Source organism: Mustela lutreola, chromosome 4, assembly GCF_030435805.1.
Source record: "Mustela lutreola isolate mMusLut2 chromosome 4, mMusLut2.pri, whole genome shotgun sequence".
Classification (NCBI taxonomy): domain Eukaryota; kingdom Metazoa; phylum Chordata; class Mammalia; order Carnivora; family Mustelidae; genus Mustela; species Mustela lutreola.
In genome coordinates this window covers 194,388,585-194,416,049 of record NC_081293.1, presented here as the reverse complement: position 1 = coordinate 194,416,049, position 27,465 = coordinate 194,388,585, and the positions used below count along the sequence as shown (strand labels likewise).

Sequence of the window (27,465 nt, the reverse complement as noted above, 5' to 3'; positions counted from 1 at the left end):
GTTCCACTTCTCTTAGTAGCAAGAATATTTCGGTTTAACATTCCGAATTTATTTTTTATATACTTGCATACATAAGAACAGAGCATGTCCTTTATATATAACATACTACTACCATGACAATTTAAATTATCTCTCTATCATGTGTAACTTGGCTTTGATAGCTATTAAATCTATTTTCATGTTGATTTACTTTTCACACTAATCTTGATATGAAGTTCAAATTAACTAATAAGGGTATGATATTTTTCCTCTGATGATAAGCAATTTACATGTTTATAATTCATAAAGCAGCTGCATGAAATTTTGGTTTAAAATAATCTTAAATAGAAATAACATAAGGTACCAAAACAAAATTAGAAAAAGGAATACTAAATTCTTTGCTTTGTGTGACTCTTTTGGAACATTTATTAATATAGTCAGTACAACAAGTCTTTCAATGCTGTGTAGGCACCTAGAGCAACATTCAATATCATGCAAGGGAATCCTACCCTGTTCACCTAAGGAAAGAATCTACCCAGCATCAAAGGGGAATCGGTTCCCACCGAGGGAGCAGGTTAGGCCCGCATCATCTGCATCTTGGTATTAGTTCAGTTGAGCAAATTTTACTTGCATATGGTCTGATAATTGACAGGATGCCGATAATGAATACGGTGACTGCGTCTGCCCCCTCCCCAGAAGCTCACACTGTGCTGTATTCTGGAATACTTTGATACACATTTCATTGAAAATATTCACACAGTGTAATGGGAGTAAAACGAAATGTGGTTTATTCTGAAAATTCAGAGAAATCTTCCTGTTGAAAATTGCATCTGAACTGAATCCCGGAAGAGATGAGACTGAGGAGGGGAACGTGGAGAGACCTGGTGGTTGCAGAGGACATCCTGGACAAAAACATGTTCAAGAAGCACAGCATGTACTGGGAAACAGGAACAGTCTGTATTACTGGAGCACAGAGTGCAACATGACAGTGAGGGGATGTAAGACTGCAGAGGTAACAGGAAAGGCACTATATTTCAAGATAACACCTTGAACTTTAGGCAATGTAGCACCATTAAAGTGTTTTAACCACAGGTATGACATGTTGCACTTTAGATTTAAAATTAGCAAAATGGTTTACAAATAGAATTCAATAAATCCTAATGGGATTGGTGAGTCTGTGTCGCAATATATCAATCCCCAAGCAACATAACAGATCTTTCACTTCATGTGTGTGTATTTGTATGTGTGAAAAACACAAAATACAAGTAACCAGAATCCTTTCAATTTATGCAAAATAAATATTTAATTTAAATAGGAATCACGGGTGGATTCCCAAAACTACTTATTTCTCTGCCCAGCTAAACTAATATAACAGAAATTCTTACTAGTTTTAATGAATATATATGTTCTCCAAAATTCATATCCACCCAGAAACTCCAAACACATTCATCCTTGGACATGCAGTCATTTTAATTGGTTACTTTAAAATTAGGTTGACCGAAGCTAGAGGCATCACAATTCTGGACTTCAAGCTCTGTTACAAAGCTGTCATCATCAGGACAGTCTGGTACTGGCACAGAAATATACACATAGATCAGTGGAACAGAATACAGAATCCAGAAATGGACCCTCAACTCTATGATCAACTAATCTTCGACAAAGCAGGAAAGAATGTCCAGTGGAAAAAAGACAGTCTCTTCAACAACTGGTGCTGGGAAAACTGGACAACCACATGCAGAAGAATGAAACCGGACCATTTCCTTACACCACACATAAAAATAGACTCAAAATGGATGAAAGACCTCAATGTGAGACAGGAATCCATCAGAATCCTAGAGGAGAACACAGGCAGCAACCTCTTTGACCTTGGGTATAGCAACTTCTTATTAGGGACATCTCCGGAGGCAAGAGGAAAAAAAGCAAAAATGAACTATTGGGATTTCATAAAAATAAAAAGCTCCTGCACAGTGAAGGAAACAACAAAACTAAAAGGCAGCTGACAGAATGGGAGAAGATATTTGCAAATCACATGTCTAATAAAGGGCTAATGTCTAAAATCTATAAAGAACTTATATAACTCAATACTCAAAAAATTTAAAAATCTAGTTAAGAAATGGGCAAAAGAAATGAAAAGACATTTCTCCAAAGAAAACATACAAATGGCTAACAGACACCTGAAAAAAAAAAATGCTCCACATCACTCATCATCAGGGAAACACAGATCAAAACCACAATGAGATACCCCCTCACACTGGTAAGTATGGCTAAAATTAACTCAGGAAACAACAGATGTTGGGGAGGACGCAGAGAAAGAGGAACCTTCTTACACGGTGGGAATGCAAGCTGATGCAGCCACTTTGGAAAATAGTACAGAGGCTCCTCAAAAAAGTTAAAAATAGAAATACCCTAAGATCCTACTAGGCATTTATTCAAAGGATACAAAACTAGTGATGTGAAGGGACATGTGCACCCCAATGTTTATAGCCCCAATGTCCAGAGTCTGAAAGAGCCCAAATGTCCATCGGCTGATGAATGGATAAAGATGTGATTGATACACACACACACACACACACACACACACACACACAGAGGAATATTACTCAGCCATCAAAAAGAATGAAATCTTGCCATCTGAAACAATGAGAATGGAACTGGAGTATATTTTGCTAAGCAAAATAAGTCAGTCAGAGAAAGACAAATAGCATATGACTTCACTCATATGTGGAATTTAAGAAATAAAACAGATGAAAGGGAAAGGAAGGAAAAATAAAGTAAGATAAAAATAGAGAGGGAAGCAAATCACAACAGACTCTTACCAAAAGAGAACAGACTGAGGCTGCTGGAGGGAGGTGGGTGGGGGATGGGGTAACTGGGGGATGGGCATGAAGGAAGGCACTGAATGTTAGGAGCAACGGGTGTTATGTGCAACTGATAAACCACTAAATTCTACCCCAGAAACTAATACTATACTATGTGTTAAGTAACTAGCTATAATTTAAATAAAATCTTGAAAGAAAGAAAAAAAATTAGGTCATACTGGATAGGGTGGATTTTAAATCCCATGAGTGGTGTCTTTCTAAGAAGGCCACGTGAAGACACAGACCCCGACACACAGAGGGGAGAAGGCCACGTGAGGACACAGACCCTGGCACACAGCGGGAAGAAGGCTGTGAGAACAGAGAGGCAGACAGTGGACTGATGCACAAACAGGTCAAAGAGCATGCAGGACTGCCAGCAACCACCAGCAGTAAGGGAGGCCCATGAAATAGCTTCTCCCTCTGGGCCTGCAGAAGGAATCAACTCTGCTGACACTGTGGTTTCTGACTCCTGTCCTCCCGAACTACAACAGAACAAATCCTGTTGTCTTACACTACACAGTTTGTGGTACTTTGCTATGACAACCCTAGGAAACTGACACATACACACGACAGCACCTCTTGCTGAGGCAGCATGGTCATAGTGAGTATCAGTCCCTATGGAAGACAATCTCATTTGCACAGCATGAAATGAACAAAATACTGTCCTTTTGTTTGTATTTGGCTTTTTTGTTTGTATTTTGTTTGTATTTGGCTTCTCTCGATACTTTTTCCTGCCCTAGTATGGTGCTTACTTTCCACCAGGATTTGCATTGGGTAGTATCCCAATGCAATATCCAACCCAATATCGAGGCTTTATTAATTACTCATTCAAATTGAAGGCATATATGAAAACTAGTTTAGTTGTGTGTATCTTGGTATCCCAAGGCACTGACTTTACTCTTATGAAGACTCTGGTTAAAAGCTCATACAGTATTTATAGTCAAAAATGCTCACGTCAATCAGGACACTGTACTGGGCTTGTGTAAAATGAATCTTGGGGGTACTGCAGCCATAAATGATTTTTAGAAATTATTAGACTGAGACTTCTCCCTTCTGCTTCATGTAGTCTCTCCGGTACACAGTAAGAAGATTAGCATCGGTGTTTTGGGAGAAGGTTTACTGAGTCAGAAGATGTGGGGAATATCACTAAGTTTTAAAAATAACAGCATGCACTTCTTTCAACTAAACTTGAGGGAAAACCAAATGTACAGGGAACACAATAATTTAAAATGAGTTTAGATTCATTGAAATTAGAACTCCGATGAGTCTCAAGACCAGTCGGGAAATACCAACAGGAGAAGCCCTAAGGCTTCAAATAAGTGGCCTAGAACTAACCTTCTCCACCTGGAATAGAGTGAACTTTCTATCCGCAAGCTTGAGAAATACCGAACTTCTCAGACAGCAAAGTGGCCACGGAAGAACTCCACAGAGGAGAAATGACGAGCACCAGGCGGACGGCAGCAGCACGCGCCTCCAACGGAAGCACTGCTCCTGCTGACATCCTGCCTTCTGCAGCCCTTTCCGCAAACTTAGAAACAGAGGAAGGGCACTCCCATTCCCTGATCTGCAACTTCAGGACAGACCTCAGATAAGTCTTCCAAGGGGTTTTTAGAAAGATGAGAGAATTCATTTCTCTCTCCCACAGGAGTGATCGAAGCCTAATTTCTCCTTGCTGGGACCCTAGCATACAGAGTACTGCTAACTCTTACGAGGGCAAAATAAAAGGGTGTATCTGATTTTTCCCCTTCAAATATCCATGATTCTTTTTCTCATTGAAAAGGCAAAGTCTTTGACATAGTATTTCACTAAATTAAAAACAAACAAACAAAAACAAAAAGCAAAAACAAAATCAGAAGGCCATCTTCTAAGGGCCTACACTAGGGCAGGTAAACTTAAACATCAGTAGCTTTAGGAAAGTTGTCCATCACAAATATTTTTAACACATATTTTTCTTAGTATAAACATGTATTTCTCTTGGAAAATACATAAATACAATTTGGGTTCTTCAAAAATAGATAAATAAAAAGAATCTGATCTGGACATTAGTTACAAAAATGGCCCAGTTGGGGATCTTGTTAAAGAAATGACTAGTCATCAACTCTTTGACAATAAAAACTGTGTCTGGGATATTAAATCATTGTTCACCAAACTAAGGGAAAAAAATCAGAGAATGCCATTTAAAAAATAAATGTTGTAGGTTCTTTAAACTATAAAAGAACATGGAAGAAAAATAATAAGCAGATTTTGGTTCTCCTAATCTACACCAACCAATATGGTAGTCAGCAGTCACACTATGTAAATTCAAATTCAAGTGAATTAAAATTAAACACAATTTAAAATGAGCTCCTCAGTTATCTCAGCTACATTTCAAGTTCTCAACAGCCAGATGTGACCAGCAGACTCCAGCAGGTCAAGGACATTCACATCTTTGTTTAAAGTTCTACTGAAGAACACGGCTCTAGAGCTATGTTTGTACCTTTTCTCCCCCTAAAATGATATTGATACGTCTATGGTTCCTAGTCCCTGCTGTACAAAGTACCCCAAACCTGTTGGCTTAAAACAACAGCTCTATTCTCTCACAGTTTTGGAGGCCAGAAGTCCCAAATCAGTTTCACTAGATTCAAATCAACGTGTCAGCAGGACCTCAATTCCTCCAGAGGCTCCAAGGAGAATCTTCTCCTCCCCTCTTCCAGCTTTTGGAGGCTGCTGACATTCCTCGACTTATAAAAGTATCACTCGGTCTCTGCGCCCTGGTCCCAGTGCCTCCGTTTTCCTGTCTGTGAATTCTCCTTCTGCCCACCACTCACAAGGACAGAACCCATGTACGTAGAAGCCCCCTGGATAATGCACGATACTCTCCCCACGCCACAATCATTAACTTAATCAAGCGCTCTGACTTATTAAGTAACATTTACAGTTCTGGGGATTAGTACCCGATACCTCTGGAGACCATTATCCAACTTACTATAATCCACTACAATGGTATTTTTCAACTTCTATCCTACATTGTATTTTATGTTACCAGTTCATCATTTACTCCACTGGCACCTACTGGTATAATGTTAATACGTTTTTAAAGTGTACAATTCCCGCCCCCACAGAGGCGCTTATATACTACAAAAACCTAGCTTCTTATGTAGCTTCAGGCATTTTTTTCCTTTCCATTTATGACTCCCAAAGCCTGGGCTAGTTGGAGAAGGCCATGACAGTATGAGTTCACCACTTCACAGATCCACTTGCAACAACTGTAGAACACACTGTCCTCTTTTAAGCCACACCTGAGTCACCCCACACTATTTACCTCTGGGCAAGCGGTGCTTGCCTTTACTCTGAGCTCTAGGTAACCCCATTAACAGTGTTGGTTTTAAAATGATTTTTTAAAGAAAGCCATCTCAAAAATAAGATAATGTGTCTGGATGTCCTAACAAGAATAAAATAAAAGAGAAAGAGAGGGAGTCGGCTATAAAAAGTTTTCAAAAACAACTGGAAAATAGATAAATAAAAGACAATCCAATAGGAAAACAGGCAAAATTCAACAAAGAAAGAGGTATACAAAGGAAAGACAAGCATAACCTCTTTAAAAATCAGGAAAGTGTTCACTAAAACTAAAATGAGATATAATGAACACTCACACAATGGTTAAAACTTTGATATCAATACTAAGTTCCCAAATCTGTGAAGCAACAGGAATGCCAATACATTGGCTGTGGGAGTGTGAGTTGATAATAAGCACTGCAGAAAAGAATTTTGTCATTACTGACAAAAATTAAACATACATATATCCTAACTTGGTATTATTCTTCCTAAGGTGACATCCATGAGGAATATTTATAGCAATTCTATTAAAATAGCCAAAAATGGAAATAATTCAAACATTCATTAACGTAAAATGAATTGATGATTATAGGATATTCATACAATAGAGTAACAGCGTCAATGAATATAATCAAATACCTTAAATAACAGTGTGGATAACTCTTACAATTATTATTCTGAAGAAAAGAACTCAGATGGGAAATGATGTATACTTCAGGATTCCATTTTTGTGAAACTAAAAAAAAATGTAAAATTAATCTATGAGGATAAAAATCAGGTGAATTTCTACCTTTAAAAAGCAGCAGTGACCGGGAGGGAAGCCAGGTGTCAATAGGATTATTTTATTGACTTGGTGATGGTTACATCATTGCTCATTTTGTTGGAATCAAGGAGTAGGAAAATAGAACAGTGGCCGTGAGCTCTAGCATTGTACCAGACTCACTGGTTTTCCTCTCAGCTCTGTCATTCAGGCGATATGCCTCTGGTGTATTTTAACTTTCACTATTTATATCCCGATCAATACTACTATATTAGTTGTTCCACCTGATCTCTCATGTAATGTTTTCCTTATTCACCCTGGTATTACTAACATTCACCATATTTCATGACACATAAAATGTGCTACGTAATTATTAATAAGTTTCATACATCATGGTTTCTATGAAGAGCATTATACATTTTTCATTTACTGAACATGCTCCCGAGAAAATCCATCTTGCTGAGGAAAATACCACATTTTGTCTTGGCCTTCCCAATGTGCTGATACTTAGAATATGTGTGAACACAGAATTCTTTTATCCATAATGCCCAGACCACTTACAGAGAACCCAGATTTATGTTAAGGCTCATTTTAGGCTTCTCCTAACAAGTTAACTCTTCCTCCTGAAGATCTACATTCTGCTGAAGAGCTATATTTCTCTGCCTCTCTAGTCGTTGTATTTGCTATAATAAAGTGATGACCGAATAAAATAAACACCTGGAGAACTTTTAAATGATCTCCATGGCCCCTCTGTAGTAACCACTTCAGTTTGCACGTAACAATATTGCTCATGAATAAATAAATACAATTTGGTTATCACAACAGCTACTATTTCCACACCAATCTCTGTAACTGATTTCTACAGAGGTGAAAGTTTTATATATATATTTTTATTATAAACTACTAAATGTTTGGTTAATTTTAAAAAGCTTGCCAATAGGTCATTTGCCATCCTCTGGTTGTAGTGAACTTTTATTTTTACGTATCTGTAGGAGAGGTAAGGGAGAGTCTGATGGTAGACACCTAGGAAGAGGGAAATATTTTATCACAGAATTCATATTCTAAAGCCAGCATTTGCAAATCATGTATTTGCCGATTGAATCTCTACTACCTAGTGGCCTCAACACACCTCAAACAATCTCTAAAGTAATTCTGTGTTGGAACTGCTCTCATAGAAGCAAATAAGCAAAGATAGATCTTCGGTAGATAAATCCATCATCAAAGTTGTCCTGTAAGAAATTCCACAGACGGAAGTTTGAAAGACACTAAGGTCATAGTCAAGAAGATGGGGAAGAGGGATGCCTGGGTGGCTCAATGTATCTAAGAAATAAATAAGAAAAAGAGCTTAAAACATGATTAAAAGAAAATCATCGTTTTAGGGGACCAAGGCAATTTTTTAAAGGAGCAAATAAAACTTACAGACATATAAAATATCCTTGACATTAAAATTTAGTGGTTAGCTTTAAAATAGTAAAGGGTGAAACTGATGAGAATTGGCAGGGAATTCTCAAGAATATATCCAAAATCCATCACATCACATCACATCACATCGATGTGATGGATAATAATGTAAGTTTCTATTTTTTAAATATTGCAGAAGACTTCAGGCAACTTACTTAATAAGCTTTGTCGTTTTAGTCTACGGAACAAAAATCCTTTGCTAAAGGTATTTGTATGTGTTTCTGTGTAAAGATGTAAAAATATATTTAGAACATAGAGATAAACTTACATATTTATATATAAAAACAAGGCAGTTTATTGTCAGAGAAAGCAAATAATGTTACATAATCAAAAATAAATCACTAATTAAATGAAAATGACAAAATCCACCATAAATTTCAACAGATACTCACAGTAAGAACAGCCATAGACCTCAATTCTGAGCCCAATGCGGCCTTCTCCATTCCAGTCCAGGGGCACGATGCGCACATAGCGGGCGATCACTGGATGCTGTAAATCATGACGAACCACACTATCAGAGTTGATGTTCCCAGGAAATGCCTGGAAAAAAAGAAAAGGAATTAAAAAATTAAAGAACAACATCCTTTGGAAACAACCACGTTCTCTGTGTGCTAAGATAAATGTAAGTTTTCTTCTCCAATGGCAGGGTTTTATATTTTCTACTATAAACAATTTGAACAAAGCTACCATACTTCCTTTATTTGAAAACAAGTCTGGTTTTAAACGGAAACTAGGCCAAAATTTCTATGTGTCCTTTTGAAGGTGAAAAACACACATATTAGAAGAATGAAACACTACATGGAACCCACTGCAGTATCCAGTAAATATTTAAATTACAAGTTCTCATATTTTACATTTAAATTATAGTTTTTCAGCCTCCAACCATATTTCTTGCTTTTTTTAAAAATTAATTTATTTATTTTCAGAAAAACAGTATTCATTATTTTTTCACCACACCCAGTGCTCCATGCAATCTGTGCCCTCTATAATACCCACCACCTGGTACCCCAACCTCCCACCCCCCCGCCACTTCAAACCCCTCAGATTGTTTTTCAGAGTCCATAGTCTCTCATGATTCACCTCCCCTTCCAAATTACCCCAACTCCCTTCTCCTCTCTAACACCCCTTGTCCTCCATGATATTTGTTATGCTCCACAATGTTATGCTCCACAAATAAGCATAATTGTGTAATGCTCCACAAATATGCTCCACAATTATTAGCTCCACAAATAATTATCAATAACCATATGATAATTGACTCTCTCTGCTTGACTTAATTCACTCAGCATAATCTCTTAAATCTCTCCGCATTACCTTCCCGTGCCACCATTAGAAATCTGAACTTTCAACATCAGTTAGATTAAAAGAACAAATGAATACATTGTGCAAATAGCCAGAGTTTTCTACCTTTTATTAGCATGAACACATTTACAGAGTTTACGAGTTGGTCAGAAATGTGTCCATTCCAGATTTCTCATTTACAGAGGATGTGGTCAAATCAAAAGCATGATTTCCCATGAACCTTATTTACATTGAGAATTTCCCATTGTCTTATGTTTTTTCAGCAGAGAACAAATGGATTTCCTTCAGGCATGGCTATCATTCATTCAGGAAACATTTGTAAAACATCTATTCCACGGTAAGTATAGAACAAGATAATATGGGGACATAAGATACCTAGAGCCACAGATGCTATACTCCAAACAATCACAATCTAATAGGGAAAATGTCAGCATAAAATTCTAATTAAAGGAAGATTTAAAGAAACAGACAATCATAATTTAGAAAATATAAGTCAAATAAATGAGAAATGTATGTCTGTTTTATTTTAAACATTAGCAGTTTTAATTTCATACATACATTCTAGCTCTTTCTATATTAGATAACTTGAATTTTTGTAATGTTGTATCCCATGTGCCCTCCTCTTTTATATTTGCCTATATGATCTCTTAAACACTGAAATAAAAGTTTTAAGAAGAAAACTGCCCTTTTTTTAATCACACACACAAAAAACCCCCACAACATAAGCACCATATTACATGGCTAATTTGTTGTCTTCTTGACCTGAGGCTTTGAATTTGCTTCTGTATAAAAATAGTAGTTCTAGCTTTAAAAAATTATTTGTAACAGTTTTTTAAACACACAAAATTGATAAGAAGCACAAAAGACATGCTTTTGAGGAAAAGTACATAGCAGCTTTGAAGCAGGACAACACACATGGCACTGCCCTGAATTTGTGGTTGCCGGTTTGTTACCTGATGGGCACTCCTCACACTCTAGCCTCCAAACACAAAATGTTCAGTGTAAGACCTAGTAATATAGGGCTCAGAAGGAAACATTTCCTCAGGATTAATACTATTTTCTATAACATATAGACATCCCAATAACCTACATGAGGGTAAAATTTAGTCTAAAGGATGTATGGTTGCGTATCTGAAAACTGGGATGGTCTCTGCGGATGATCCTGTTGAGCCCTCTGGGGTTTTCCTCATCCTTAGCTGCATCTGCCTTTGTAGAATGGGCCACACCTACCTTCAAGCCCACAATGAGCTTTAAGTCATGAATGTTAACACTGAGAGCATCTTCTTTGTATCTTACTGACAAAATTTGATCAGGAAAACCAGCAAAAGATTTTTTTTTTAAAGTTATTTTTCTAGCCAGGCTGTAGCTTTATAAAGATGCCAGGAATGTATTCTATTAAACTGTGGTTGCATTTTAATACCACTATTGGTTGTTCCAGCCGCAAAAGTAATATGGGTGAGGATCCCTGACCAAAATCACTGGAATTAAATCCTTACAGCATTTAAATTAATCTAAAATACATCTTAAATATTACTCAGTAAAAGCCACCAAACAATTTATCTTGAGGATGTGCTTGCTGTAGTGCTTGGTAATGATATATAAATACTAACAACAACAATACCAAGTAACTCTTTGGGAGCACTATCTCTGAGACATCTGTAGTTTTTTGAGGCCTAAAAGAAAACAAAACACAACACTCTTCTGTGTTTCCCCTCTACTCCAAAACTTCACTCTGACACCAATTGCATGAGTTTTCCTACATATTAAGAAATTCTCCAATTCTCCATGGATACTAGCTGGAGGTCCTATAATTTAACGCAATTCTGACACTACGTACCTGGAGATAGAGTTAGATCCCACAGGTTAGGGAGCGGGCCCAGAAGACCAACCCATTTCAGATGCCTATCTCAATGCTAATTTGTCCCTTCTGCCTCTGACAGACCAGCTAAAAGTAGATTCCCATGACCCCCTTCTCAAGTCTGACCCTTTGCTAGAATGGCTCACAGAACTCAGAAAACCAGTTTACTACCATATTACTGTTTTATCATAAAAGGATACAACTCACAATGGCCAGGCAGAAGAGATGCACAGAGCAAGGTATGTGGGAAGGGCTTCCAAACCTTCTCCAGGGGTGCCACCTCCCCCAGTCCTCTACATATTCACCAGCCCAAAATACTTCCCAACACTAACTTCAGAGATTTTTAGGGAGGTCTCATAATGCAAGAAAAATAATTAAATCACCGGCCATTGACGATTAAACTCTCCAGAGGTCAGGATGGTTCAACTGTTAACCAGCCTCCGCCCGCCCCTTTTTGTGATTATATCTCGGGGCTTTCCAAAAATCACCTCTCGCATAAACTCTGGTGTGGCTCAAAGGAGCTTATTTTTTTTTTTTAAGATTTTATTTATTTATTTGACAGAGAGATCACAAGTAGGCAGAGAGGCAGGCAGAAAGAGAGGGAGAAGCAGGCTCCCCACTGAGCAGAGAGCCCAATGTGGGGCTCCATCCCAGGACTCTGGGATCGTGACCTGAGCAGAAGGCAGAGGCTTTAACCCACTGAGCCACCCAGGCGCCCCAGGAGCTTATTATGAATAACAACCACCACAACAAAAATCCATTTCACCTTTATTGTACCTATCACTTAGGAAACTACAAGGATTTGAGAAGCTGTGTGCCAGGAAAGATGGACAAAGAACAAAAAATATATTTCTTATAAATCACATTAGCACAGGCCTAAAATAATATGAAAAAAAGTTGCAAAAGGCAGCATTAAAAGAAACTGCAAAAGTGGACAATACAGGTAATAATTTCAGTAATATCTGGAGCTTTACAAAAACTATCTAATCAAGAAAAAAGGAAAGAAACCGACTTCAGCTGGACAGGAGGGCAGAACGGTGTCTGGGAGATGCAAATAAATGGAGGAGGAGCAGAGAACAGGTTATTCCTGGTGCAGAGAAGGAACTCAGGTCTGAGGCTTCAGACTTAATGAGACTCAATTTTAGCACTTGTGCTGACATGATTCATTCATTCACTGATCCATTCATTGATCATTCACTCAGGGAATAGCTAGGAGCACAGTATATTGTTCAAATCACTGGGGTTACAGGAGTAAACAATACAGAGTTTCAGTTTTCATGGCATTTAGGTATTAAAGTACATAACTGGGTAGCTAACAAATAATAAATATTTAATGACTGTGTGTATATACATTACTGACATGACATTACATAATATGTGTATGTTGTTACATATTAAATTACATATACAGAATACAATACTGAGCATACCTTGCATGTTTGGGGATAATAAGGAAACCAGGGCTTTTGGAACACAGTGAAAAAAGGAAGAACAGGGTAGAAGATGTTGGGAGGGGTGGAGACCACAGCAGACAGGACTGTAAACCATGACCATGTTGAACATTTCATTTTAAGCGTACCAGAAAGAAATCCATTGGAGGGTTTTAAGCAAAAAAAGTTACGCATCACTGTTAAGATCAGGGTCATTAACACCTCCTCCCTGAATACAGTGAAGTTCCTAGAAAAACAGAAGACAACAGCATAACATAAATTACAGAATCATATAGGATAGAATGATCTAGTGACCAGTATTCCTGAGCAGTGGGGTGCTTCGGGGAGAAGGAAAGAACAGTGGTGCAGCAGTGAATCCGGAAGAGAAGAGACAGGAAACTTACTACAACCTGGATCCCAAATGCACCACATGTGAGGAGAGAAAACAAAACAGAACCCAGAACTACTGGGAATGAGGCTTTCCTTCCACTAAACTCCTGCTGATCATTCTGCTATTATAAAGGCATGGATGTCAGAAAAAGACAAAGTAGGCACATCTGTGGAAACAGCATTCCAGCATCTAAATCCAGAACATGCAGAAGAAAACCTCTGGGCTTTTTCAATATTTGCCTTGTTTCCTCATTTTTTAAATTTTTTTTAAAGCAACTGATTAAATACTGATAAATACAAAGATACCTGAATGGAAAGATAATTAGTGAAGATTTAGATATATTGCATGTGAAATTTCATCATCACACTGAAAGGTCACACATCGAGAATTTCAGATGTTTCAGCTAGTTGCGTTTTATTGAAGTTGAGCTTCGTGGAGAGGGCATATGTATTATTTATGAACAAATGCATGTCATATGGTATTTTCTCCGGTGTTCACAGCATCAGTAAATTGTGCGTTTTGCACTTCTTTTCATTTCCAAGCATTGCTATTTAAGCCATTATTTTAATTGGAGTTTAAAACTTTTCAGAAGAGTGTAGGTGTTACCAATCACTGCCTTGAATATAAAGGCATGAATATGTATGAAATGTCTCCTTTTATACAGCAGTATTTGGAAAAGTTAAATACAGAAAGAGGTACAACCATTGATTTAATAAAAACAACATCTAATATTTATATATCACTTTATTATTTAAAGAGTCCTAGTACATGTTGTATTGTTTGCACCTCCTTAAGTTTGGTAGGGACGGACTTTTTTCAAATCAGGAAATTGAGTCTCAGAGAACTTACAGGATGTCTGTCAAAGAGCTTAGTAAGGGCAAGCTGGGCAAAGTAACAAGCTTGGCAGGCATCCCTACACTGAGTTTGGTTTGAGAATAAAATTTTCAGTTGGGAATAAAGGTTTTTGTATTTAGGAACAACACATTTTATTTTTGATATTTGATACTGCATATTTCAATATCAAATTTGAAGTCTGAGAATTCTTATACCACATTCTGGATGTACATTTGATTTCTGGCTCATTTACTATACAGCATATTTGCCTGCATACTCTATTTCTCTCTTCAATTTTATTTGAACAAACTTTGACAAAAATTAGAATTTTATTTTCTTACACTTTTCCCCCCCAAAATGCTCCCATTGTGGTCACTAACGAAAGCCCCTCTGCAGCTTTTAATAGAAATAATTAAAGAGTTTGAATGACAGGTTTTACTAAAAAAAGTAAACCTGGTGATTCACAGACCTGTACCCCTGGGGATAAAAATATATGTTTATAAAAACTAAAAAAATTTATTAAAATTAAAAAAAAAAAAAAAAAAAAAAGAAAGGCTGGTCTGCTGTAGTGCACACTTCACTTAACAATGAGTACTCTGCCATAAGTCTTTAAAAGAAGCATCTCTTTTCAAATAATTTGACTCTTTCACACCCACTGGTGGTTTTTCAGATAGATGCAAAAAGAAAGAATTATCAAGGTAAAACATTCAGCTGATATTTACAAAGTCTTTAAGAACTGGAAATATGCATGAAAAATTGAAAAATTACAATGAATTTACATCTTTCCTGAATGAAACAATATGCTTTAAAATCCAACCTATGGAAAAATGTCACAGAGTAATACATGTTTTGTGGATACATGAAAACAACCGACAAATTCATCGTTAAGACTGAAAAATCAATCACAGAAGCTTGTGAATTATAAGTCATCCCTATTAAATCTCTTTTACTGGCTGTGAGTTCTATATATGCTTAGAAGGTTAGGGTTTGGGGGTTTTTGTTTGTTTTGGTTTTTTTGTAACTAACATAGCATTTATGTAACTCGGGAGGCTTTAAACTTAGTAAAGCTAAGAGCAATATAACTTAAAACCTGTGCTGCTACTTGAGAGTGACTGTCCTACAAATTACTAAACTTCATAGAAGAGGGGGTAGGGGCAGGGGTGAAACAGGTGCTGGTGATTAAGGAGGGCACTGGTCATGTGGAGCACCATGACCTACAGAAATTACTGAATCCCAGGTGTTGTACAACCTGAAAGTAATAGGACACTGTATGTTAACTAACTGGAATTAAAAGAAAAACTTAAAATACAACAAAGAGTTAGAATTTTTTAAGAAAACATAGTGTGAGTTATTCAGAATGCTAACTGTATAATCTAAATATCGTTAGAGTTTTAATAACTAAAAATTCCCCACCATGTGGCACAGAACATTTACTCTAGCTGAAACAAGAGTTCAGATGGCCTGACACAGGAAAGGTACACTTTTTCTGTAAAATTCCAAACAGTTAATATTTTAGGCTTAGCGGACTGCATACCTCTCAGTCCCATATCCTTTTTCTTCGTCTTCCTTTTTATTTTAACAACACTGAAACAATGTCAAAACCATCACAGCTCACAGACTTTAAAAGAACAGAGACCAGAGTTAGCCCAGGGGCTATACCTGCCAACCCCTCGTCTAAGAGAATCTTTCAAATAGATAAATCCTCCCCTCAATTCCAATAGGATGCAAAAGTCTAAAATCATAGAAAAACCTTTCCACCACTTGGCATTTAAAAACCAATAAACTTTGGGAAAGCATTTCGTCATTCCTTGAACCATATAATTTATCAGACTGGAGGAAAATATATAGGGATTTAGAAGTATGCTGTGTGTGATGCATGAAGTAAAATTTCCCTCAAATTCACTATTATGGGGTCTGAAGTGTAACTTATGAAGTATTTTATGAAGAGAATAAATATATTTGGTCCTCACTTAAACCTCACCTTTCAGGAAACCTAAAATAAGGGACCACAAGCTTCTATAGTAAATGAGTGAGAATGTATATCTTAGGGCAGAGGTTTTGCTTAAGACAAAATAATATGTGTCTGAAACACACAGCTATTGTGTAAGTGAGCCTAGGAGGAGTTCTTAGTGCTACTGCCAACAAGTCTCCTAGGTGGGAAACTCTGTGAGAAAAACAACAACACAAGAATATTTCCTAATGTGAGAGATCTTAATTTCTTAAACCATAAAATACCTCTGCTGCAACAAAAGCACATATTGATTTTTTTCCTTAAGTTGATGTCATAAACCTGTGATCACTATAATCACTTTTCTTTAAGTGGAATTTTACTTGTTGCTGGATTTTAAATTTTATTTTCCCCATGCTAACAATTTACATCAAAATATAGAAATAGATTTTCCATTCTGCACCCTTGATGTGAGTCTCCAGGTCTGGTTACACTGCACGCTGAGGCAGGAAGAAAAGAAGTATTTTCGTAAATACTGCCTCTGTTACACTCCAGATCCGGGTTTGTCACCTGAACTTTCTTGTCATCGTTTTCATCCGGCTGTACAAACATGCCTGGCAAGACTTGGCTCAGATGTGCTTCCTGAAGTTAAGGATATTCCCTGACCCTCACCCCTCCATCCCCCAGTATTCCACAGGGATCCTCAGAACACCCTGTACTTACTCTCTGCACTCAGCTGAAATTACTTCATTGTGTAATTCATCATCCACTGTAGGCCAGCTTTGAAGTCTGTGATCAAACATCTGGTCCACCACTATATCTGATGGCCCTCCACAATGGTCGGTGTCCGAGGACTTATCCATTTACAATCCGATTAAATGAATGAATAAAAATGACCATCCCCTAACTCCCACCTCTTCACATTTCACAGCTCTTGTTATTTCTGGATGTACCAAAGCCAGTGCAGTACCCAGTCATAGTAAATAAACCACGTTTGATACTATCCTACAGAAGAAAAAGAAAAAGCATGCTAGTCTGATTCAAGACCCTAGGCAAATCAACAGTGTTTTCCCAAAGGTACAGATGGTATTATCGTAATATGTAAAGTCGCCAGGCGTCGCAGAGATCATACAGAAAAAAGGAAATGGTCGTGCAAAAATCATGTCAAAATCAGGGGACAAGTAATAGGAGAAAGGTGAGAATTGACACAAACATCAAATCTCAGATGTTCACACAGATAATTCACTTGAGCTCTGCTGAAAACATACTCTTTTTGGGTTATAAAACCATCGCGACATGGTGTGTGGCAAATGCTAAAACACTCTCTGTAAGTGAGCAGTAATACTTCCTCTGAGCATTTCTGCTCTTGACTCAACTAGAAAGGTCTTACCTTTTTCGTTTTGCCAAAGTTACAAACAAAGTTTAGAATTACTTTACCAAAAGAACCATCAATTAAGAATCATGGTATAAGAACAATACTATCACTTGGAAAAACAATAAGGTAAAATATTTTAAAATCTAGTTCTTCAATTTCTTTCCCTTTATTTCTATGGGAATCACATGATGACAGCATTCTAAGGTTTTACCCTTTGTGCTCAACTGCTCTCAGCCTACCACAGTTTATTTAGCTACGCTTCTGTTAAGAGATTCCAGGGCAGTGTCCAGTTTTTTACTATTATGAATGAAATTGCTGTGAACATGTGTATAAAATGCATACGGGGAGAATTTCTGACTCACAGAGTAGATACGTGCTTAAATTTTTAAGACATTGTCAAACTTTTTCTCAGTGTTTATAATATATCTACATGTAGTTTCAACTGCATCAGAGAAATCTCTACTGCATCTTCCTTTTTCTCCTCTCTACTGTATATGTTCTATAACGTAAAGTCATTATTTTCACATTTATACTGATTTTTCTCTCCAAACTTCCCTAAATTTTCTTCTTCATCCTACATGCCAAGCCATAAAAAAGGATGAAGATAATTAGATAAGTCCTACCCGTTATCCGTATTTGTCAATATTTGAAATAAACACACAAAGTAAGAAAAACAAAGGCGGTGTTACCAAGCTTAACAGTGTTCAAAGGGAGCATAACTGACAGAAGTCTGGACATGGAAACGTTTGAAAGATGCAGAACGGACGGGACACCATGGATAAAATCCATCCTTCGTGTAATGAGTCAGGAGACCTATCCAAAGCTCCACAGAACAGCCAACCCACTTACTAGTATTAGAAGCAACAAAAGGAACAAGGAGATAATTTAAAATATTTGATATCATTTCTAAAAGCAGACCAGGTATGGGGAAACGTTAGCTAACTACAAACTGATCTATCAAGAAGTCAGCACTGGTTACTGGGGTGGGAACTTTTGCTATTTAAATGAAATTTTTTGGTAATATTTGATTACAAATACTTATCCATACACTACTTTGATAAAGACGAACCAGAATATTTTTCTGTGGGACTGTAGCTGAAACTCTGGCTTTAGGATTCCTGGCATACTACACAGATGGAGACATATCAGGTGTGAGGTTCATCTTGTCTGTAAAAATAAAATCTAACTAGCTGCTTAAAGAAGCATAAGACTCCTGGTACGGAGCCCAGAAAGAAATTTCTCAAATGAGTCCTCTTATAAAAGGAACCATGCTACACAATAAACAAAGTGTTCAGTGACATCTGTATAAGAAGATAACAACAAATCTCATAGGAGGTTTCTTACAGTTTCCTTCAATGTAGCTCCATGGAAAAAAATGCCAAAACACAATTCAGTAAACAAAATTTTACAATGGTAATCAAGATTTTCAATGCAGGTATTCTGCTCTCTGCTGACTGGCTTAGTCTAGAAATAGTTCAGAGTACCTAGAGAAATGAATGGATTGGATTGCTTTGCCTTCAGATTATCCTCTGTAAACCCTGTTTTCTCAAGTATTTGATATTTCAATGGCAATGAATTTGAGAATATACTTGGAAGTACCCAGAGTATATCTCTTTCTAAATGTGGAACCAAATGCTTTCATAAACATAAGATCAAGTATTATTCAGAGTGAATATCAGTATTAGCAAAGTAAGTCACCGTAGGAAACAAAGGTAAAAGAAAAAAAATTAAACTTCCTCACTCTCTACAGCCTACTGGCAAATCCCTGAAATAAGCAGTGACCTTGGGAGCTCACCTGTCTTGATGATGACACTTTGCTAAGGCCAAAAGGCAATCTCAGTTTAACATTATCATGACCCCCCCCCCCAGGATCCTCTAAGTCTTCTTTAACATATAAAAATTCCTCTGTAAACGTCCTTTAACTTTACACACACACACACCTGCCCCCAAGACACATGCTAGGAATCATCCTCCAAGTGTAGGGCCCACTGATACACATCTGAAGGGTCTCATGAACAATGTTTTATCAGATGATAATAAATTACCTTTTCCCAACAATAGCCAACCCCCTCAAAGGTCCTGGAAACCTTACTTCCAAAATTCCTTAGAGATTCAGGTTATCTCCCTAACCCCCTCCCAACGTGAAAGTAATTAATCAGTCCCCTATCAGAGCCCCAGTGCAGCTCCTTCTGCCCACGGGCACTGCGCCTGTGCTTTAATAAAAACACCTTTTTGCACTGAAGACATCTCAAGAATTCTATCTCGGCCGTCAGCTCTGAACCCCCACATTTCCTACTCTGTAAGAATCTTTGCCATCTTAACATTTGTTGCTTGTTAGTGCTGGAAAGTCCGATTCCCGTATCACCTGCCCAGTGTAACAGACGATCGCCTCCTGCTGACTGGAGACATCTCATAATTTGGTGGGAGACCAGACACCATTGTAACCACACCATGCTTACTGCCTGTGCAGCGAAGGTCTTTGCTTAGCCTAATTTTGGGAGGAAACTTCTGGATCATGGGGCTGTACCACCTATGCCCTCTTTTTTGTTTGTTTTTTTGTTGTCAGAGAAAGGGAGGGAGGAGCACAGGCAAGGGGAGCAGCAGCTGAGGGAGAAGCAGGCTCCCCACTGAGCGAGGAGCCCAATGTGATGCGGGGCTCCATCCCAGGACCCTGAGATGATGACCTGAGCTGAGGGCAGACATTTAACCCACTGAGCCACCCAGGCAGCCCAACCTATGCTGTCTTTGGGTATATCTTGCATTTTTGGTTAAGCCATTCAGGCTTACTGTTTTTTTTTTTTTTTTAAGATTTTATTTATTTATTAGACAGAGATCACAAGTAGGCAGAGAGGCAGGCAGACAGAGAGGAGGAAGCAGGCTCCCCGCTGAGCAGAGATCCCGATGCAGGGCTCGACCCCAGGATCCTGGGATCATGACCTGAGCCGAAGGCAGAGGCTTTAACCCACTGAGCCACCCAGGCGCCCCAGGCTTACTGGTTTTGAGTCACTATTAGATCTACTTCATCCATGGCCAGATAGATGACTGATCCTTCAAACAGCTAAGTTCAAAAGAAAAATAAACTTCACCAAGAGCTCTAATTGTCTTATTAGTATAATAGCTGTCTTAGGGACCTGTCCATTGACAAAAGAAAATCACAGAAATTAGACTTAAATTGAAATAAATGCCCATACCTAATGTAAATTTCCTTTAAAATCTGGCCTCATTTGCCTGTTTTAACTTAGGTTTCCCTATGAGATCTACCTAAAGCACTCGGGCCTAACCTCTTGGTTCAAAGTGTACAGGCTGCTCCTATAAATGTTGAAAGCAAGGAGTAAATTCAACTAAAGCACCTGAGAATGGCTATAGACTTGCTTTTCTCCTACCTTCCAGGGGCTGAGAGTACCAGCTTCAGGCATTCTTATGTGACACTGTTTGCAGGTATTATCCTAGACCAGCCCACTGCAAAAGAATTTGTGTCTCCTGGATGCAAGCAAAAATCTCTTAAATTATAAAGACCTTTTACCTCCACTTTGCAAAGATCCTACCAGTTTTAGAGATTAAAAAGACTAATGACCATTCTCAAAACCCCTTCACAAGAAACAGAACCAAAAATTTCTCCTTGACCCTCCTACAAATAATCCTTGAAGGGTCAATATTCAAGGACTGATAGAAGCTGATGTGGGGAACAAAGGCAGAAAGAAATGTAGATAAAATTAAATTTCCTTATAACCTGCAGCTTATTGACAAATACTTAAGGCAGGCAGGACATAACCTTCCTCCAGGAAGCTCCCAACTGTCTTAATGTTAATGCTCTGCTAGAGGAGAAAAACAATCCTGAACTCAGCAATTAACTAGGGTTTGAGGATCCTCTGAGTCTTCTTTAGCATAGGAAAGCCCTTTTGGAAAACTTCTCAACTTTACCTCCCTCAACTCTATAGTCTATCACCAGTCCTACCTCACAATCCAGGGCAGCCCTTTCTGCCCAGGAAGCCTGTCCCCATGCTATAATAAAACACTTTATTGCACCAAAGCCATCTCAAGATTTCTTAGTCATCGGCTCCAAACCCCAACACTACCACATCAGAAACCAAGGCTGAATGATGTACCCAAAAGAAGGTTTTTGTAAAATGCTTTATACAGGTTTTACAAAGATAAAAATATTTTAAGTCCAATTTTAGTTAAAAATCTCCCTAATATAAAGAAGCATATTTAGTTAAAAAGGCCCGCCAATCACCTGATATTCAGGCTATAATATTGTTCTTTGGAAAATTAAAAATAACTCTATTTTACAGATCTCTACAAAACCAGAAATGCAACCCTAAACCCAGTCAAAGCCTACTTATCTTTACCAATTCCCAAACACTGCCAATTCCTCTTACAGTGTTTCTGGATATTGGAAAAAATCAAGCTATTGGAACAAAACTGTACTGTACTTAGGAGAAAGGAAGGTGAATTTTAAATCGCAGTTATCCTGAAACTCTGGGGGGAAAACTTTCTTTTTTTTTTTTTTGCATATCTTTCTGTACCTTGAAATGTCTTTAAAATGTAAAACACAACCCACAACTGCCTGAAACTGAAGAAATAAAAGGGGAAAGACTTTTTTTTTTAAGTAGAAGCTGCCAGAATGACTTCTGTTCCCAGACTCTAGGACCTTTCCATAACAGATATGCGCCAAATCTTCATCATGAAGAAAACAGAGATGCCTTCTCTCTGCCTTTCTCATGTAAATTTTTAACTCACCTTCCTTAGGACCTAACAGCAGTTACTTGAAATAAAATTGGGGAGAAATTTAGGGAGAAGTTTCTCTCTCTCTCTCTCTCTCTCTCTCTCACACACACACACACACACACACACGCACACGCACACACACACACACACACACACACATTAAGGAAGTATTTGGGGACTAGGCCTGTAACGTCATTTCCACAAGCAGAACAAAAGCTAGAAGACTGTTTGCATCTTGTCTGTGTATGTGTATCCATACATGTTATAAATGTGAGACATTTTTCTATCTCCAGATAGTGTGAAATTGATTTGTAAAAGCACTCAAGTTAGTTTAAAGCAAGTGCTTATAATAAATAACTAGGCATTCCAAAACTCTAAAAGATAGAAACTAACCCAAATGTTTAACCAAGTTCCTATGATCTGGGAAAATATTTACTACTAAAGCTACCTTAAGGTTGCTGGTTTAATTAAAATAAAGCAGTCTTTACAATGTAAAAGTTTTATTTTACCAATGTTTAATGAAAGTTCAATGGGTTGTCTCTGTTTTAAGTTTGTTTAAAAAAGAATTAAAAATTAGAATGGTTGACTTTGTCTAATGATTAATTAAGTTTTGTGGGTCATTTAGACATGATTGTCAAAAGCAAATTAAATGGTTATAAATAAGATTAAAAGATTTATAAAGAAATTTCTGGGTGGCTTGCAAAATGTTTGATAATCTGAAATTTTGGCGTTTTGTCGAGTTAGATGATGAACTAAATTTGTTAAATATCATTTCCAAGGGGCGCCTGGGGGGCTCAGTGGGTTAAGCCTCTGCCTTCGGCTTAGTTCATGATCTCAGAGCCCTGGGATGGAGCCCCGCATCAGGATCTCTGCTCGGCGGGGAACCTGTTTACCCCCTTCTCTCTGCCTGCCTCTAGGACTACTGGTGATCTGTCGCAAAAATAAATAAAATCTTTAAAAAATAAAATAAAATATCATTTCCAAAAAAGATAAAAAAGAAAACATTAAGTACTGAACACAGGTTTATCTACTCTTATATTATGGCAGAGAAACTAAAGTATGGATTTATAAACCTGGTTTGTGATTTATTATCTTTTTAACATTTTACTTATTTATCTGACCGAGAGACAGCAAAAGCAGGGGGTGCCGCAGGCAGAAAGGGAGAAGCAGGCTGCCTACTGAGTAAGGAGCCCTGTATGGGGCTCAATCTCAGGACCCTGGGATAATGAACTGAGCTGAAAAAAAAATTAGGACAAACTCTGAATGTAAACAGGAAAGTTGAGTAAGGTTTCTAGAGAAGAAATCTTTAGAATGCAATAGTTTGTGTTGTCAGTACTGGTTAAGATTAGAATAAATTTAAATTAATGAGTTTCATTATCAAGAATATACTGGTGCAAAATTAAAACTTTTGTTTTCTCCTTGTTAAAAGAACAAAGTTTTCTTGAACTATTGGTTTGCTCTTAATAAGATATTACAATAAGAAACTGTAAATGCTTTTATCAGTTATCAGACTAGAAAGCAAGGATTCTATTTTGTGAAAATAATTTCCTGTGTTTATCAGGCTTCTTTGGTTACTTTAAAACAACAAAACAAAAACCTGACTCTTAACTTTTTTTAAAGCTAAATTTTATTCACAGCTGTATAACTTTCTGTATTTGCCTCTGAAATATTTTATTGTCACTTCAAATAAACAATTAAATATTTTTAGCATCATCTGTGATCCTACTCAATCAAATGTTCTAACCTTTTGATTTTTTTTACCTACTTCCCAAAATAAAATTCTAAAATGAAATCTTTTGACTACATTCTACCTGACATGTTCCAGAGAGCTCCTGGAACATTTCCGCGATTTTGTGAGACTTATCTGGAATGTTAAATGAAATGGGAAGCATCAAATAAATGACTCTAAACCTTGTTAGAGTGTGTTTGTGTAGGTAATAACTAAACTAAGTATTCTAAAATTGTGTAAAATCACCTAGAAATCTGATATCCTGGTATGCTATTATTGTGAGGTGTGGCAGGTCACAGAACTTGACCAGATTTCCTTGCCAAGTGCATCGTGATGAACCTTAATCCAACCTTTAATCATAGCATATCTAAATCTCATCTACAGCTACTGTTTTATGCTGATGCCACTGCAGCTGTACTTCATCTATGAGACTCACCAAAGGAACATTTCAGTACAGATTTCTCATAGCCTTAAGATTATAAAATCAAATTAGGTAAGAATTTCCAAAACTAGTGAAAAAAAGTGTATCAAGCAAAACAAAAATTAAGAACATGGGACTGGGGGCGTCTGGGTGGCTCAGGTCCCACATTGGGCTCTCTGCTCAGCGGAGAGCCTGGTTCCCCCTCTCTCTCTGCCTGCCTCTCTGCCTACTTGTGATTTCTCTCTCTGTGTGTCAAACAAATAAATAAGATCTTAAAAAAAAAAAAAAAAAAAAGAACATGGGACTGAATGACCTGAGGAAGATAATTATAATTTTTAGGGCTTTTTATTTAAAACATAGCCAACTTTTTATTTTTTTAAGACTTTGTTTATTTGAGATAGAAAGAGAGAACACAAGGAGAGAGGAGGGTCAGAGGGAGGGGGAGAAGTAGACTCCCCGCTGAGCAGGGGGCCACATGGGGCTTGATCCCAGGACCCTGAGATCATGACCCTCGCCGAAGGCAGACAGCTAACCAACCGAGCCACACAGGCACCCCATCGCTGACTTTTTAAAACTGGTTTTTGTTTTTTAGGATCTAAGGAAATCTCTTGGTTAAACCGACCTGTAGCAATTTGATAAATTATACCATCAGAAACAGGACTGAAACATGTATCTTTTCTTACCTGAAACCTCCAGAATTTAAAAAAAAAAAAAAAAATCAGTGAATATTCTTGTGTTTTATGACCATATATTTATTTGCCTAAGTTCAGTAAGAGTCTGTTCTCCTTGTAACAGGAATACAATTGAAAATACTGGTAATGTTAGCAAGGCTCTGACTGGAATGTTCTTTTTGAGATACGCGCAAACTTAGAAATGACCAACTAGCTTTAAGAAACTAAGTTCGACCATATACAGCCAATAGAAACCCTGCGAGATGCTGGCCTGCTGCCTCGCTTATCATTTCCAGTGGCCTTACCAGGTGAGTAAAGGTCACTTCCTGGCAGGTGCAAGAACCTCGGGCTATTCTAGGAAGAGAGGAATTCATCCAAGTCTCTAAGTACTATAGGCAAATCTGGAAATTCCTTATAAAATGTCCCAGCAGAGCATAAAGAAAAGAACATGTACAGTCAATCACTGTTCTTGTTCTGCTTATATAAATAATAGGCCAGGTTGTTAGAACTAAACTTGTTTTGCAACAAATGATGATTTGGCTATCTTAAAAATAGGGATGATTACAGAGAAGAAAAAGTTTCAGTAACATACTTGAATAAATATTAGATTCTAATACTGTTTATTATAAACTAGATTAGATCTTAATTTCTTCTAGCACAAGACTGCAACTCTCCAAACTACCGTCTGTTTTTTTTTGTTTGTTTTGTTTTGGTTTGGTTTTTCTTCCACCTTGGGCTGCATCTGAGAACTTGAAACTGCCCTTTTTCCTAAAGCCCTGAAGCTAAATGTGAACAACTTGATGTTACCTTAAGAGAAATTACAACAACTCCTCTATAGACAATTTTCGTGCCTGCTGCTCAGTGGGCCATTCAAAGATCTCCAGAGACATCTGAACTACAAACCAGGAAAAAAAAAAAAAAAGAAAGAAAGAAAGAAAAATCTGTCAGACTGCCGCTGCCTGTTCTCCCTCTACCTAAACATGCTTCAAGCATGATCTCTAAAAATCTCTGTTGGCTATCCTCAGAACTCAGAAACAGATTTATATTTTGATCCAATCATTAACCATTGTTTTTGTTTGTTTCCACAGAAACACCTCCTGTTTAATAGCTGATTTCTTGAAACACAGGCCTAACTTTGAAAACACATCTGCACCATCACCTCCTAAAAGAAGCTTAACTGAACTGACCTATTGTCAGAACTAAGACTGGTTCAATGAGACAGAAAAACTCATCAGCTCAACTAATAATGTGAAGCACTTGAGGGAAGTTTCAGAGGAGGGAACTATACAGGCCAAGGACAGGCTGCCCCAAGATGGGTCACTTTGGCATGAAGATTATTTTGAGTTCAAAGTAATCAAAACCCAGCATATGTAGGAAAAGCTCTCCACCTCTGTGCCAACTGCCCGCAATTACATTGGAAAGGAGCCCATATTAGGAAGAAAGCTATGAACAGACATTCCCTTTCTATGCTCGGACTCTAACCCTCTGTCCTTAGTTCATAAGCTTCAAGTTGCCTCACTGTGTCTGGAATTCCAAGTCTGGATTCCCTATAGGTCTACCTATTGAATTTGATTTTCTCCTGTTAATCTGCCTCATATCAATCTGATTCTAAGTCCAGCTAGAGGAAGGTCTTTCTTCCTGACATCAGTCTAGAATACTCCTAATTTTCCAATATCCTACTTTTCCTAAAATCTTGGCTCTACTAACTTTACTTTCCCCTGTGCTTTTCTTCATCGGATCCTAGTTACAGTTTCTTACCCATTTTCATTTCCTTTTCATTTTTAGGTCCATCTGAAGAGTTAGGCCCTTTTAACTATTTCACCCCTCAGATCCAGGAGTTTCCTAACTTGCCCTCCTGTTTTCAGTCTTATTCCTATACAGTACAAAGTACGTTCTTGATCATGCCAAAGCCTCCGAGTCAGAAATTTCAGGAAATTCCTCTTTTGTAATAAATAAAATCCAATTTCTTTACTGGAATGTGCTATTTATTTAAAACTATCTTGCTATGATCACACAATACGCTTAAAGCTACTTATTCATTCAAGCAAAGCTGCATCCTAATTTAAAGGACTCCACTATAATAGAGAAATAGGGTTTTTTGCAAACCTAGATATGCAGTTTAAAAATGCACACTTTAAAATATGCTAATCACTAATAACTGAACTATTCTTTTTTCTCAGCACATGAAAATCATCCTCTTGCACTAACAGAGATACAGAAAATTAAAGTAAAATCATGCAGATATAAAACTTGCGAGATAACTCAGACTATTACTTTTTGTGTCTTCTTATGAGAATAATCAACTTAAGAGTACTTTGATGTGAAAATATTTTTATTTAGAAGTAACCCAAAAAAGAAGATTAATGAGATACTTATTTTAGGGTGCCAATGATCACATAAATTTC

The 27,465-nt window shown here is 37.5% G+C and overlaps 1 protein-coding gene across 1 annotated transcript in view; it reads right to left on the bottom strand.

Moving 5' to 3' along the window:
• Positions 1-27,465, bottom strand: part of CNTNAP2 (contactin associated protein 2) — a 1,947,395-nt gene that overhangs the window by 1,114,411 nt on the left and 805,519 nt on the right. Inside the window, exon 4 of the mRNA XM_059172148.1 lies at positions 8,766-8,913. Coding sequence (XP_059028131.1) covers positions 8,766-8,913 — 148 coding nt within the window. The remainder of the gene's footprint in view (positions 1-8,765; positions 8,914-27,465) is intronic.